Raw genomic sequence first — 14,592 nt, forward strand, 5'->3', positions numbered from 1 at the left:
TTATGGGTCTTCATCATTAGTTTAACATCCATTACATTTTTTTGTTCAAACAGATATACTATATTTTGTAAGGCAGCGTATACAAATTTGAAATCAGCCAGCCTAGATGACATCACCCCACAAAACTGTAAGATATCTTCACCTAGCAGTAGTCAGATTATCTTTTGGACTAATGTGCCTTTTATTTATTTGTTTGTTTTTATTTTATTTTTTATCAGGGGCCGAAGCATTAGAAGCTTCCATAGCTGCAGTTAGTAAGTATGGCGGGGCTACTGCTGGTTACCGAACATTACTTGATGCCCTCATTCCAGCATCTGAAGTTCTTAGGAAGGTAAAAATAATAATATCTTTCTGTAAGTTTTGTGTGACTGCTTCTAATTATTAAACATTAGCTGATGCCTGAATCCAACATAAAAAGTTCTTTTAAAGGTAAAAACAAATGATGCAACCCTCATAATCTTGTCTTATGATTTACCATACATTTCTACTTGGATATACAGAAGTTAGATGCTGGTGAAAATCCGATCACCGCTTTTATTCACTCATCTGAAGCAGCATTGGCTGGGGCTGAAGCAACGACAAAAATGCAGGCTCTGGTATCATCTCATTGCATTTAATTATCTGATTAGCTTTCTATATATTATAAGGGAATCATTTTGGACATTGAGTAGCGCTCCAACTGGCGATGGCATATAATCGATTCTTGTCCTTGAATCTTACCAAGCTAAAGCCTGAGACTTGGTCTCTTGTTGGGTTGTTCAAACCTCTTTTAGTTTTGTTCTGCTAAGATACCTACCATTTGCAATTTGCAAAGGAGAGGTTGGGCAGTTCAAACTCACCACAAGCTGTTACCTGTGTGGCTCTCTTTTTTGCATTTTGACACCCTCGAACTCATGATGATGCCACCTTGAACAAAGGTAGTTAATATATAGAGTTACACAATAAGTGCAAAGCATTAAAACAATGGGCTAGTAGACGCCATGGTTGTTTTTTGTTTCTTTTTTGGATAGCAAGAAAACAAAAAATAAAAAGGATACGTTTATGATAGAAGCAAAGAGATAAAACACCATTTTTTTAAAAAAAAAATTCAGATATTTCTTACAAAGACAGAATGGGAAGAATGGTCATGAAGCCTGTTGAATCAGAAAAAGTAAACTACTATTGGCTTACTGAACTAGAAATAGATAAGAGTTTGACAAGGATGTTGCTTTGGTAGGTACTGTACTGGTTGTTTGCTATTTAATGACGTAAACTATAACTTGAAACAGAAGAAAGCAGACAATGAGGTTATAATTCTTGCAGGACAAGGAAGTATGATATAGACGAGGACATCGAGAGACAAGTAAAAGGAAGTAGAACCAGACTCTACCAGAGTGAAGAGAAACTGAGAAGGAAATAATAAGAGCTAGAGAAAAATGAATGAGGGGGAGAGGCAGTAATGATAACTTGCAAGACCAGAAGAAAAATATCAACGCTAATAAAATTGTGGGGGTAAAAAATTTGGGAATAAAATTATTCTTCTTTTTCTTATTCATTATGTGCAATTAAGGTCTTTTTATATAAGAGAAAGACCATTTATAAAAAGGATAAGAATAAAAGGCAATAGTGGAAAAATATTTGACACTTAGTTTTTACACAATTATTCATATAGATTCCAACACTCTCCCTCAAACTGGTTCAAAGCTGTCTTCCATAACCAACTTGTCAATCAATCTATCAAATTGTTGTCTTGGCAAGCTTTTTGTCAGTACATCAACAATTTGCTCTGATGTAGGAAGATAAGGCATATATATTGTTTCCGCTTCAATCTTCTCCTTAATCAAATATTTATCAACCTCAAATGTTTTGTTCTATCATGTAGAACTGGATTATGGGCAATAGAGATTGCAACTTTATCGTCATAATAAATCCGTATATTGTCTTCAAAGAAATCTTCAATTCTTCGAATATTCTTTTGATCCATATATCCTCACAAATTCCATGAGCTAAAGCTCTAAATTCTACTTCATCAGTACTTTTGGCTACTACATTCTGTTTTTTACTTCTCCAAGTAACCAAATTTCCTCCAACAAAGGAACAATAACCAGAGGTAGATCTTCAGTCTGTAGTATTTCTTGCCTAGTCTGCATCAGTATAAACTTCTATTTGAAAGTGATTTTGCTTTTTGAATAAGATACCTTTTCCAAGAGACTCTTTCAAATACCTCAAAATTCTGTAGGCGGCTTCAAAATGAGTTGGTTTAGGAGCATACATAAACTGACTCACCATGCTCATGATATATGCAATATCAGGAAATAATTAATCTTCCAACAAGTCTCTAATAGCATTCCTTGCCCTTTATTTCTTCAACCTTTGCTACATGTACCTTTAGATTAGGTTCAATAGGGGGCTTTTTGCAACCTTGCAACCAAGTAAGCCAATTTCTTTTAAGTAAGTAAAAAACATACTTCCTTTGATTAATTGGTGTAAACCAAAGACTGATTTTTATTGGAAATGAAAAACTCTCTCTCCAAGGGGGGAAGGTTATATCTATTTATAGGAAAAGTTTATTGCAAGCCGTTATCAAAACAACTAACAATCTGTCCAACTAATAATTAACAAGCTGTCTAACTAAACTTTAAAACAGAAATTGTAAACAACTAACAATTATCAGCTTTAGCAACCTAGCTGTACATCATATTCCACCCCCCTAGGACTGAACTCGTCCTCAAGGACTTCTATTCTGCCAAGCATAAGTCATCTGGAACAAAGTATGGCTTCAGGTCTATGATGTTGAAAACAGGGTTTATGTGTAAGTCATTTGGTAGTTTTATTCTGTTATTGTTTGATCCATATTTTTCTAGTACTTTGAATGGCCCCATTTGTCTGTCTTTCAACTTGTCCTAGGTTCCCGTAGTTAACATTGTCTTTCGAAATGGATTATTACTATATCTCCTATTTGGAATTCAACTACTCTTCCTGACTTGTCTCTTGCTTCTTTATATGATGAAGTACTTTTTTGCAAGTGATCATGTACTTTATGTAATTTCTCTATTCTTTTGGTCATATTTTTAGCTTCAATGCCAACGTCTACACAAGTAGGTAGATTTGCAAGATCAAATGTTAATCAAGGGGTTGAAGTATATACTATCTTGAATGGGCATTTTCCGTTGATCTATTCTTCATATCGTTGAAAGCGAATTCAACTTGTATGAGGGACATATCCCACTGTTTTGGTCTTTGAACCACTCGAGTACCAGATTAAATTTCCCAAAGTTCTATTAATGACCTCCATCTGGCCGTAAGTTTGAGGATGGGATGTGGTACTAAATTTTATAGTAGTGTTGAACTTCTTTCATAAGGTATGCCAAAAATGGCTAAGGAATTTCACATCTCAGTCGGAGACAAATGATTTGGGAACTCCATGAAGTCGGACTACCTCTCGGAAGAAGATGTTGGCTATATACACTGCATCACTCGTCTTACAAGCAAGGAAGTGGGCAATTTCATTAAAACAGTCTATTATGACCATGACGACATCAAATCCTCTTTGTGTTTCAAGTAACCCGAGCACAAAGTCAATGGATAAGTCTTCCCAAATAGTTGTAGGTATAGGCAAAGGAGTATATAGGCTAGTGTTTGAGCTAGTGCCTTTAGCCCTTTGGAAAATAGGATATTTTCTCACAAAATCATCCGTAATACATAGTTGCTCTCCTTTAAATAGGAATCCATCCACAATGTGAAAGTCTTAAGTGTGTAAAAAGTTAGTACATTTGTAAAAATTTCTAAAAAAATCCTCATCTTCTTCCTATAATTCTGTGAGGTGGGAAAAGGCCGTCACTTTTGTGGCTAAAACAATGAGTAATAGTAACTCGGTTACCGAGTTTCAAAAAAACAGAGGTCACCAGAGTTTTGGATTAAAAAAAACAATGAAGTCCTCAAGGAAGATTTCAGGAAATTATGGGTAGTAACTCGGTTATTTGAATTCAACAATTGGTATGAAGTCTCAAAGGAAGTAATGCTTTGGGCCAATTCTAAAGTTTTGATCAATCCTCTCTCAGCAGAATCAGCTTTGATAAAGCTAGAAAAAGGGAATTTGGAAGAATTAGTTGTAAAACAAGGAGAGTGGCGGAGGATAGGACAACTTCATTTGAAATTTGAAAGGTGGAATACTACCTTACATAGTCGTCCAAGGTCAAGTAAAGGTTATGGGGGTTGGATATCCATTAAAAATCTGCCATTAGAATTCTGGTGCAAGCAAATTTTTGAAGCTATCGGCTCATATTTTGGAGGATTAGAAGCCATTGCTTTAGAAACACTAAATTTTCTTAATGTGACTGAAGCTAGAATTCAAGTAAAGAAGAACTTTTGTGGATTTTTGCCGGCTACCATCGAAATTTCAGATGAAAACAGGGGGAGTATTTTCTTACATTTTGGTGATATTGAATTTTTGGATCCTCCAGATAAGGTTAAGAAGTTTTTTAATGAAAAAGACCTTTCAAATTCGGTAGATATAGCTCGTATGAATCAAGTTTTGTTTGATGAAGGTCTTTTGAATTCAAATAAGTCCGAAGATTGGTCCTTCTTAAACTCAGCAGTCAATAATTCGAATTTCTCTAGAAATCCCCTGTTTTCAAAAGCTTTGATGACGCCAGCAGAGGAAAATATTAACAGTCTTTCGGATAAGGAAGATCAGGAGTCTTCTCAGCCAAAAAATTTGTTTCAAGAGTCTTTTTAGATGGAAGAAAATGTGGTAATACCGTTGGAATGTGGACCTTGGTTTATAGTTCTCAGTGTTCAACTTCTTGATTCCTCAAACAACTTGAAGGTCTCCCATCATCTTGTAGTGATGAATGCACTCCACGAGTAGTTGTCCCCCAAACAACAAGCTTCACAGTCCCATATTGTACTCAATCTTCAGAAGCTCCCCCACAGTAAGTTATGCTAGCCTTGGCTCTGATACCACGTGTTGAAGAAATTGGCAGAAAAGGAAGAGAGACAAATCTCTTTGAAAGAAAGAAACTTTTATTAAAAATGTACAAAAATGGAAGAAACTTTTATTTAAAAATGTATAAAAATAGACAGTTTTGAGAGAATACTTTTTCACTTTCTCTAAACACATACTCACTTTTTCACTCTAGGTTTCTCTCTAAATGATGTAGCCTAAGTAACCTGTAGGAGTAATACTCCAAGAACTAAGCTTGTGAATCTTTTATTAAAATGATGATGTGTTTGATACAAAAGGGAAAACTCCTATTTATAGAGTTTATTATAAGTTAGAGGGAGGGGGGAAGGGTAAAAAAGGAATTAACCTATAATTATCCAATTAACCCCATTCTTCCTACATCACCGACTCTCTCGCTTTTCTTGGCTCACATATGGTGTCACATCTCCTATTTATAGGCATGAGATTCTTGGAGTTCAAATAAAATGATCTCTCTAGGTTGTTTTTGGATTCTATTAATATTCAAGATATTTCTTGGATTATTCTTATATAGAGGAATTCTTAAAATTCCTTGAACCTAAAGAAAGTTTAAGACACTTCTTGATCTTTATTTTTGTGGTATTTATTTACAATTTACATATATCAACATAATTCTAGAAAATCTTAATTTACACATTCATGTCATTTTGTAAATACTTCAAAAACTTTCTATATTAGTTAGTGTTGCTTTATATTTTACCATCCAATGCCCAAATGTGGGAATCATCATTAGCCTCCACTTTCTTCCCAACCAATAATTGAAGAAGCTAACCAAACTCGAGAATATCATAATCTTTCAATAATCTTTTGAATGAAATATCCCATGACAAAGTTCCAATATCCCAATGGTAAAAAACTGACCCCTTGGGCAGCAAAGCAATTCTATAAAGCTGATGAAAATGCAAGTATAGTGCACAATTATCAGTCCAAAGATCTTTCCAAAAAGAAATTTTTTTACCATTACGCAACTTAGAAACAACCAAAGCTTCCCCTTGCAGCCAAGCTTTAGAAATACTGATCCATGGACTTCGAAGGCACATGCCAAACTTTCCGACTGTGTACCAAGAAAATGGGTCCTTACCGTGTATGCCTTTGACCACTCTATGCCATAAGGAATCAAACTCATGATGAAATCTCCACCCCCGTTTTGCCAAAAGTGCCAAATTCCGATTCCTTAAGCCACCAAATGAGACCACCAACCTTAAGAGATTTTTTTTTCTTGAAATAGGAAACAAACCTCTTCATTAAGATAATGAAATGACACAATGCAGAGTGAGTGATAGTACAATGAAGAGACAAGACTAAAACGAACGGATCAGCAAGTGCACCCGGACATCTCAACTAGGTTGACACTTCCTTAGCACTCTCATTACATCCAATAAAATAAGAACTAACCAATAACAAAGTTTCAAAAACAGCTTGGAACCAGTATAATGCCAGACTAAAACAAAACAGAAGTTTGGAACTAATACAATGACAAAATAGCAGCTTAGTACAACCAACAAAAATACTAAACAAGATCAACTAATTTTAAATTACGAATGAGGGAAGATGGAGGCTTCCAATTTAGACTGATTTCTTAGATGGAGAAATCTTCGAAAGCTTTGGAGAGGGAACACCACGAGGAAGCATTAAGCCGAGCCATCTCAAAACGTATCGTCCAAGGGAAAACTTTATTATGAAAAACTCTTGATTTCTTTCAAACCACAGTTCAGCTAACAAAGCTTTTACGACGTTAGTCTAAATCAATCTTGGTTTTTCTTTAAACTTAGGGCCGATCAACAGTTGGAAAACATGATCCTTGAAAACATTACCAAAATTCCATCTAAGGTTGAAACAATCAAACAAATGGTGCCAACAATTTTCAGCATAACCGCAATTGAAATGCAAATGTTGTAGATCTTCTGAATCTGCCAAGCAAAGAGGACAAACTTGTGGAGATAGATTGTGAGAGGTGAGCTTCATTTGCATTACAGTTGCACAATTGAGAAGTCAATTTAGTATTATCCAAACCGTGATATTAATCCTCTAGGAGCTTTTAGTTTTCCACAATGCATTTTCCAATCGTATCCCAAATGGGGAAGCCGTGGAAAGATGTGTGACAAGAGATTTTACCGAGAATGTTCAATTCGCTTTTAACTCCCAGTTACGTTTATCAAGATTTGTCGTGATTGATTTTGCTGCTATAAGCCAATGAGAATTTGGAAATCATCTATTTCTTCCTCTTGAGTAATCTATGAAAATTAATAAACCAAGAGGCGAGTTGGGAGTCCCAAAATTCATGGACAACACCATTCGGATTCAAGGAAATTCTGTATAGTCTTTTAGAGGAATTTTATCCACCCAAGAGTCATGCCAGATTGGAGTTCTTCTACCATTACCAATTTTGTATATAGCCCGTGCTTCAACTTTTAACCAAGTCCTTGATATACTAATCCAAGGACTACAAAGGCTGCAAGTAACTTTTCCATTGGTATGCCACCCAAACAAGTTTTTGCCATGGATACTTGTTACAACTTTGCTCCGTAGGGAGTTCTCTTCATTGATAAGTTTCCACCACCACTTAGTTAAAAAGGTTAAATTCTTAATTTTAGGCCTCCAATATCGAGACCACCATCTTCTTGTGTTCGGTAACTAAATCCTATTTGATTAAGTGATTTAATTTGCCCCCTAAATGGCTTTTCAGAAGAAATTCCTCATTAATTACTCAACAATTAGTCATCTTTTCCGGCATAAAAAATTGGACATGTAGTAAGTAGGGATATGCAAAAGGACGGACTTACATAGGGTGGTACGACCTTCTTTGGAGAGTCCATATCTCTTCCATTTATCCAACTTGCCTTAGATTTTTTATCAATCATCAGTTGCCAAAAGGCGACTTGTTTGGGATAACCCCCTAAAGGTAGGGCAAGATACATAAAAGGTGAGCAGCCTTGCAATTCAACCTGGACGCCCTTGTATACAGCTTGCTTTCGTCAATGTTAATGCCGCATAAAGCAAATTTTATCAATAATTGGCTTACAGATGTAACTTTCTTGAGATATCCACCCAAACGAAAATCAAGGTAGAGAAAGGAAGCGAATCAACCTTACAATGCATGCAAGATGTGGACAACAGCTTGTCTTCATCAAGATTTAAACCACACAATGCTGATTTTTCTCGGTTTACCTTCTAATCCGAACATCATTCAAAGAGCTCAGTAATCTTAAGGAATGCATCCACCATCTTGTCATCATACATGCAAAAAATAAGTGTCATCTGCGACTTGAAGGATAGGATCATGTACCTTCCCACTACAAAGCCCTTGAAGATTCCCTTCTCAAATATTGAAATTTTATGTTAGGAAAGGCATATAGATTTTTAGAAATTTATATTTCTTATGCACCCTTTATCGTAGGATGCACTTCAAAATTGTAATAAATCAATATTATGAACAATCCTTAGACAAACATACAACCAGCTATTTAGATTTTATGTTTTTCCCTAAATCTTTAGATGTTCCATCGTCTTCACCATTTATTAACTCTGATGCTAAATCATTTATTAGTATAAGGAGTAAGGAATTGGAAATTGATCAGAAAATTTGTGAGAATGATCATCTTGAACAATCCTTGGCTCTTTCATGAAATCCAAATTTGATAGAAATTTCATTCAAAAAGTGATCCTTAAACAAACATACAACCAGCTATTTATAGTTTGAAACTAGACGACAAGGTTATAACAAATAACCTTCCTATAATAAAGGACTTACGACTTAAAACAGAAAATAGTTTTGTAACTTAAAAAAATGTATTTTCTCACTTATTTCTCTTGGGAGGAAATGTTTTCTTAAATAGAAGAAGCACCTTATTACAAATAAGGAAAAAAAATAAAATACAGTAAGCAAATATAGTACAATAAATACAATGAAGATATTATAAAAAAAAAAGTAATAATAATCAACACTCCCCCTCAAGCTGGTTTGAAGATATCATTAATGGCCAACTTGTCAATCAAATTGTTGAATTGCCACTTTGGAAGACCTTTAGTTAACATATCTACAATTGTTCTGTTGTTGGAAGATAGGGAATACATATTATTCCTGCATCAATCTTCTCTTTTATGAAGTGTTTATCAACTTCAATATGTTTCGTTCTATCATAAAAGACTGGATTGTAGGTAATGGAAATTGCTGACTTGTTATCATAATAAATATGCATGGGCATCGTTTGAGAAAATTTTAATTCTTCCAATAGTCTTTCTATCTATATGCCCTCCCAAATACCATGAGCTAATGCCCTAAATTCTGCTTCAACACTACTCCTTGCAACCACACTTTGTTTTTTACTTTGCTAAGTAATTAGATTTCCTCCAATGAAGAACCAATAATTTAAAGTGAATCTTCCATCAGTCGTGTTGCCTGCCCAATTAGCATTAGTGTAAACTTCAACATGGAGGTGATCATGCTTCTTAAACAATATGCCTTTTTCTGGAGTACCTTTCAAATATTTGAAGATTTTATAAATTGCTTCAAAGTGAACTGATCCGGGAGCATGCATGAATTGGCTTACCATACTGACTGCAAAAGTGATATCAGGATGTGTGTGGGAGAGGTATATGAGTCTCTGCACAAATCTCTGGTACTTTTCTTTTTCTTTTACCTCTTGTTCAGTTACAACTATCAATTTTAAATTCTGCTTCTACTATCTTGCAACCGAGTAAACCTGTCTCGTTCAGTAGATCAAGAATCTACTTTTGGTTGACAAGAATGCTACTTTTGGACCTGACAAACTCCATGCTTAGAAAATACTGTAAGGTTCCCAGGTCCTTGATTTGGAAATTATTAGCAAGTTTTTTCTTCAAGATATTCAATCTTGTCTCATCAGTACCTGTAAGTATGATATCATCAACATACATCATGAAAACAATCTTGCTATTTCTAGTATGTTTATAGAACATAGTATGATCAGCTTGACTTTGACTGAATCCATAGCTCGTGACTGCCTTTCCAAAACGTTCAAACCATGCTCTAGGAGACTATTTAAGGCCGTATAATAATTTCTTTAACTTGCACACTTTGTTAACCCTGAGATCCACCTTAGAACCAGGTGGAAAGTTCATAAATACCTCTTTTTCAAGATTCCATTGAGAAAGATACTCTTAACATCAAGTTGATAAAGATGCCAATCAAAATTAACTGCAACAAACAACAAAATTCTGATAGAATTAATTTTAGTAATTGAAGCAAATGTTTCTTGATAATCAATTCTATAGGTTTGAGTGAACCACTTTACAATGAACACCCATTTGCATCCCATTGTTTTCTTATCTTTTGGTAGTTCAACTATGTCCCACGTGCAATTCTGTTTCAATGCATTCATCTCTTCAATCACTATTAATTTCCAATTTAAATCATTTAGGGTCTCCTGTATATTCCTTGGAACAAATATGTTGGTTATTTTTTTATGTGAAAGTCTTATGACAATTAAACAATCTATGACAAGGAAGAAAGTTTGCAATGGGATATTTGGTACATTTACGGGTATCTTTCCTATGAGCAAGTGGAATATCAAGATCAGAGACATCAAGTAAAGGATTATGAGGAGATGAAGAACTAAGAGGAATAGGTGTCTAATACTTGGATCTTCATAATCATTCATCAGAGCATTAGTTTGGTTCTGATCTCGATCCTTTTGAGTCAAGTTTCTTCTAGTATAAACTTGAAGTTTAGGATTTTGACTTGTTGAGTCAGTTTGTTGTGTTTCTCTCCCTGAAGAACTTTCCATACTTGGCATCAAAGGACTAGAACTCATAATTTCAAAACCAATGATATTTGGGAGATGTGAAGTATCCCAAAAATTATCTTCAAGGTTAGATGTCTCCCTCTGAAGAGGAACAAAACATTTGTAAGCCTTCTTATGAGAGGCATAGCCTACAAAAATGCATTTAACGACTTGATGATCAAATTTAGTTTGAGAAAAGGTAGAAGTATGAACATAAGCAGTACACCCAAATAATTTTACTGGTAAATCAGAGAACAAACGAACAGTAGGAAAAAGCTCTTTGAAGTGATTTAGAGGAGTTATAAAATTCAAAACCTTAGACGATATTTGATTTGGGTATGTAGCTGTAAGGATTGCATCACCCCACAAATATTTTGGAACACGTATAGAAAACATAAGAGCACAAGCAACTTCAAGTAAGTGTCTATTTTTTCTCTCAGCAATGCCCTTTTGTTGAGGAGTGTTGCGACATGTAGTTTGATGAAAAATACTCTTATCTTGAAAAAAATTGGTTAATTATTCGTTGAAATATTCAGTGAAATTATCAGAATGAAAGAATGCAAATTAATTTGATATTGAGTCTCAATCATATTGTAAAACCATAACTTTTGACTTTTTTGTTAACGAATAAAGTCAAGTTAAACGAATGTGAGCATCTATAAAGGTAACAAAACACACTTAGCACTATGAGTTAAAATTTTAGACGAACTCAAAACATTAGTATGAATTAAGGAAAAATGTGATGAAACATTGTAAGGTTTAGGCAACTAAGTGAATCGATGATGTTTGACAAAAATGGAACTTTCACATTGAAGAAATTTGGATGTTCTAATCTACGATGTCAAAGCATTATAGTTTCTTTAACAGAAGGAGAACATATATTATTCAAGTCCTGAACTTCTTTATGACTAGCCGAAACTTCACAAAGTGATAAAGACTATCAATCAACCTAGCACGTCCAATCGTCTCCCTCAAGTTCGGATCCTAAAAGATACAATGGGAGTCAAAGAAGGTAACACAACATTTAGCATCCTTTGAGATTTTACTAACAGATAATAAATTACATGCTAATTCGGGAACATGAAGGACATAATGTAAAGTAGTGGTTTTCCTGCAATATATGTGAAGCTACCATCGACAATACAAATTTTTTCATTAGAGTACAAGAGAGTAAGATTAAAATAAACACGAAAAACTAGTCATATGGTCAGAAGCTCTGGAAACTATAAGGAGAAGAATTAAGGCAAGAGAGAGCTTGGGGACAATTACTTGATTGTGCCAAGGAAACACTAGGATTACCAGATGAAGAATTAGTCTTTAGTAGCTTTAGAATTTGGTCAATTTGCTCTTTATTGAACGGGCTAGATTCAACAACAATGATAGTAGAGTTATGGAAATTACGCTCGCCTGGCTTCAAACATTATCAAGTTTTCCATGAAGTTTCCAAACAAGTTTTACATGTATGACGAAGCTTATTACAATAGTCACACAAGACATGAGATTTTTCATGCATTTTGTGAGACTGATTAGAAGCCTTCATTTCAGTACTTTCAATTGCCAACGCAAAACTTTCGACTAAATGTACATGTATTTTTCCAACCATAACATTTCTGCGGCTTTCTTCCATGTGAACTTTAGAAAAAATATCATTAATAGTTGGAAGAGTAGTTTTTCTAAGGATTCTGTTTCTTACCTCATCAAACTTCAACATTGAGGCCAACAAGAAATTTATAAATATGGTCATCCTCTATAGTTTTCTTGTAGTGCTTTTGATCCTTTGTAGACTTCCATTTATACATATCGAAGAGGACGGGGTCTTGCCAAATCCTTTTTAAGGAATAAAAATATTGCGTAATTGAGTTACTTCCCTGTCGTATATCACCCAATTTAAGGTTCAACTCAAGCACTTGTGACTGATTACCTAGATCGGAATACATCTGAGTCATACTATCCCATAATTCCTTGGTAGTAGAGTAACACATATAGTTACAACTTATGTCTTCAATCATGGAATTTACGAGCCAAGTCATAATCTTGGAATTTTCAACATCACACCATCATTTGGATTTGGGGCGGTTTTCTCTCTCGTATTGTAGCCATTTTTTCCTTGTCTACGAATATACAACCACATTTTGTGACCAACGAAGAAAGTTATCTCCATTAAGTCAGATGGTGTTTATTTGGATAGTGGGGCTATTGGAACGGATATGATTGTCGACATTAGCCATAGATGACTTAGTACCTGACATAGCTGAAGCAACAAAGGTCAAAAAGAGGAGAGAAAATAGATCTAAAAAGAAAAAATGGACAAATCAAACTTGTCAATGGCAGAAAATGGCGGTAGATAGTAGCAAATGGTGGCGATCAAAGGCAGAAAATGGCGGTAGATGCTTCAAATAGGGACAACTGGCAATGACCACTCACAAACAACCATCGATAACCAAAAAAATAGTGAGCAATGACCAACAAATGCAAAAAATTTAAAAAATCGTAAATTTTTCGACGAGATGTGATCGATGGTGGCGAGCGATCAGAAATGAAACGACAGGTAGTGATGATGCACAAGGCTGCGATAGAGGGTAAGAATTTTAGGGTTTCTAAAAATAGGATTTTTAGGGTTTCAAACAATGGACTGCTTTGATACCATGAAAAAAATATATTTTCTCACTTATTTCTCTGATGAGAAAAGTGTTTTAGGAAAGAGTTCCTTAAATGGAAAAAACACCTCATTACAAATAAGAAAAAAAAAAAAAAAAAAAAAGAAAATATAACACTAAATATAACAGAGATATTAAAAAAAAAAAAAAAAAAAAAAGGAAATAATCAACCATTACTAATAACTAAAGTACAAAAACTCAAGAACTAAATACATTTGCCCAAGAATATAATTTAACTAGCCCAAGAATAGCAAAAATCGCACAAGATGTACACTATTTTAGCTTCCCCTCTAAAATCAATAAACCAAGGGAGATTAGAAGATAAAAGATGTGTGTACGCTATTTCAAATGGGGACTTCCTTGTTGATTTATTCTCAAAATGATTGAATGCTTTTAGATGATATGATATTAAATTTGCTTTCACCTAACAGCTTAAGCTTTTGGGTCAAGTGATAATTTAAGATAGATATCATAACAGGTGGTCCAAAGAGATCATGTGTTCAAACCCTTTCAATGTTATTTCCTCTCTAATTAATATTGATTTCACTTGTGGGGTCTTTTTCATATTTCAAGCCCACAAGTGAGAGAGAGTGTTAGATGATATGATATTAAATTTAGCTTCACCCGTCAACTTAAGTGAGAGAGAGTGTTAGATGATATGATATTAAATTTAGCTTCACTCATCAATTTAAGTGAGAGGGAGTGTTAGATAATATGTTATTAAATCTAGCTTGATCCATCAACTTAAGTGAGGGGGTGTTAAATGTAACTTTTGGGTCAATTGATGATTGCCAAGGTAGAAAAAGGGAAAGTTTTCATGTGAAATTCAATAAAATATCTACATTGACGAGAACTTGAAAAATAAAAACAGATTCCAGCTACTTGTAATTTTATTGTTAAGCAGATATCCTTGGATATATTTTCTAAGAAGGGTATTTGATTGAAATGACGGATATCATCTCTAGCGTGTTTCGTAGACAATTGTAGATCTTTTCTTCCATGCTTACGAGTTTCGGATGGCTTGTACAGGCTGGCCGTTCGTCATATGTACTTGGGGAAATCCTCGCAGCAGTTCCAGATCCGGGTGCAATGGCCGCAGCAGCATGGTATAGAGCTGCGGCTTTGGCGGTCATGGACAGATGCCAGGCTGCTTCATGAGCAAATACATCATGTTTTGATATCTGCATCTTTTAACCTGCAGATTTGACTG

At 34.7% G+C, this 14,592-nt stretch overlaps 1 protein-coding gene across 7 annotated transcripts in view; it reads left to right on the top strand.

Annotated features, from left to right (window-relative positions):
- LOC120082424 (putative 3,4-dihydroxy-2-butanone kinase) overlaps positions 1 to 14,592 on the top strand; it is a 69,393-nt gene extending 54,801 nt beyond the window's left edge. For all 7 annotated transcript variants that reach the window (XM_039037583.1, XM_039037586.1, XM_039037587.1 and 4 more), the window contains 4 exons: positions 54 to 127; positions 219 to 331; positions 501 to 596; positions 14,412 to 14,592. In XM_039037583.1, coding sequence (XP_038893511.1) covers positions 54 to 127; positions 219 to 331; positions 501 to 596; positions 14,412 to 14,540 — 412 coding nt within the window. In that variant the 3' untranslated portion in view covers positions 14,541 to 14,592. The remainder of the gene's footprint in view (positions 1 to 53; positions 128 to 218; positions 332 to 500; positions 597 to 14,411) is intronic.

The sequence above is a fragment of the Benincasa hispida genome, chromosome 8, assembly GCF_009727055.1.
Source record: "Benincasa hispida cultivar B227 chromosome 8, ASM972705v1, whole genome shotgun sequence".
NCBI lineage: Eukaryota > Viridiplantae > Streptophyta > Magnoliopsida > Cucurbitales > Cucurbitaceae > Benincasa > Benincasa hispida.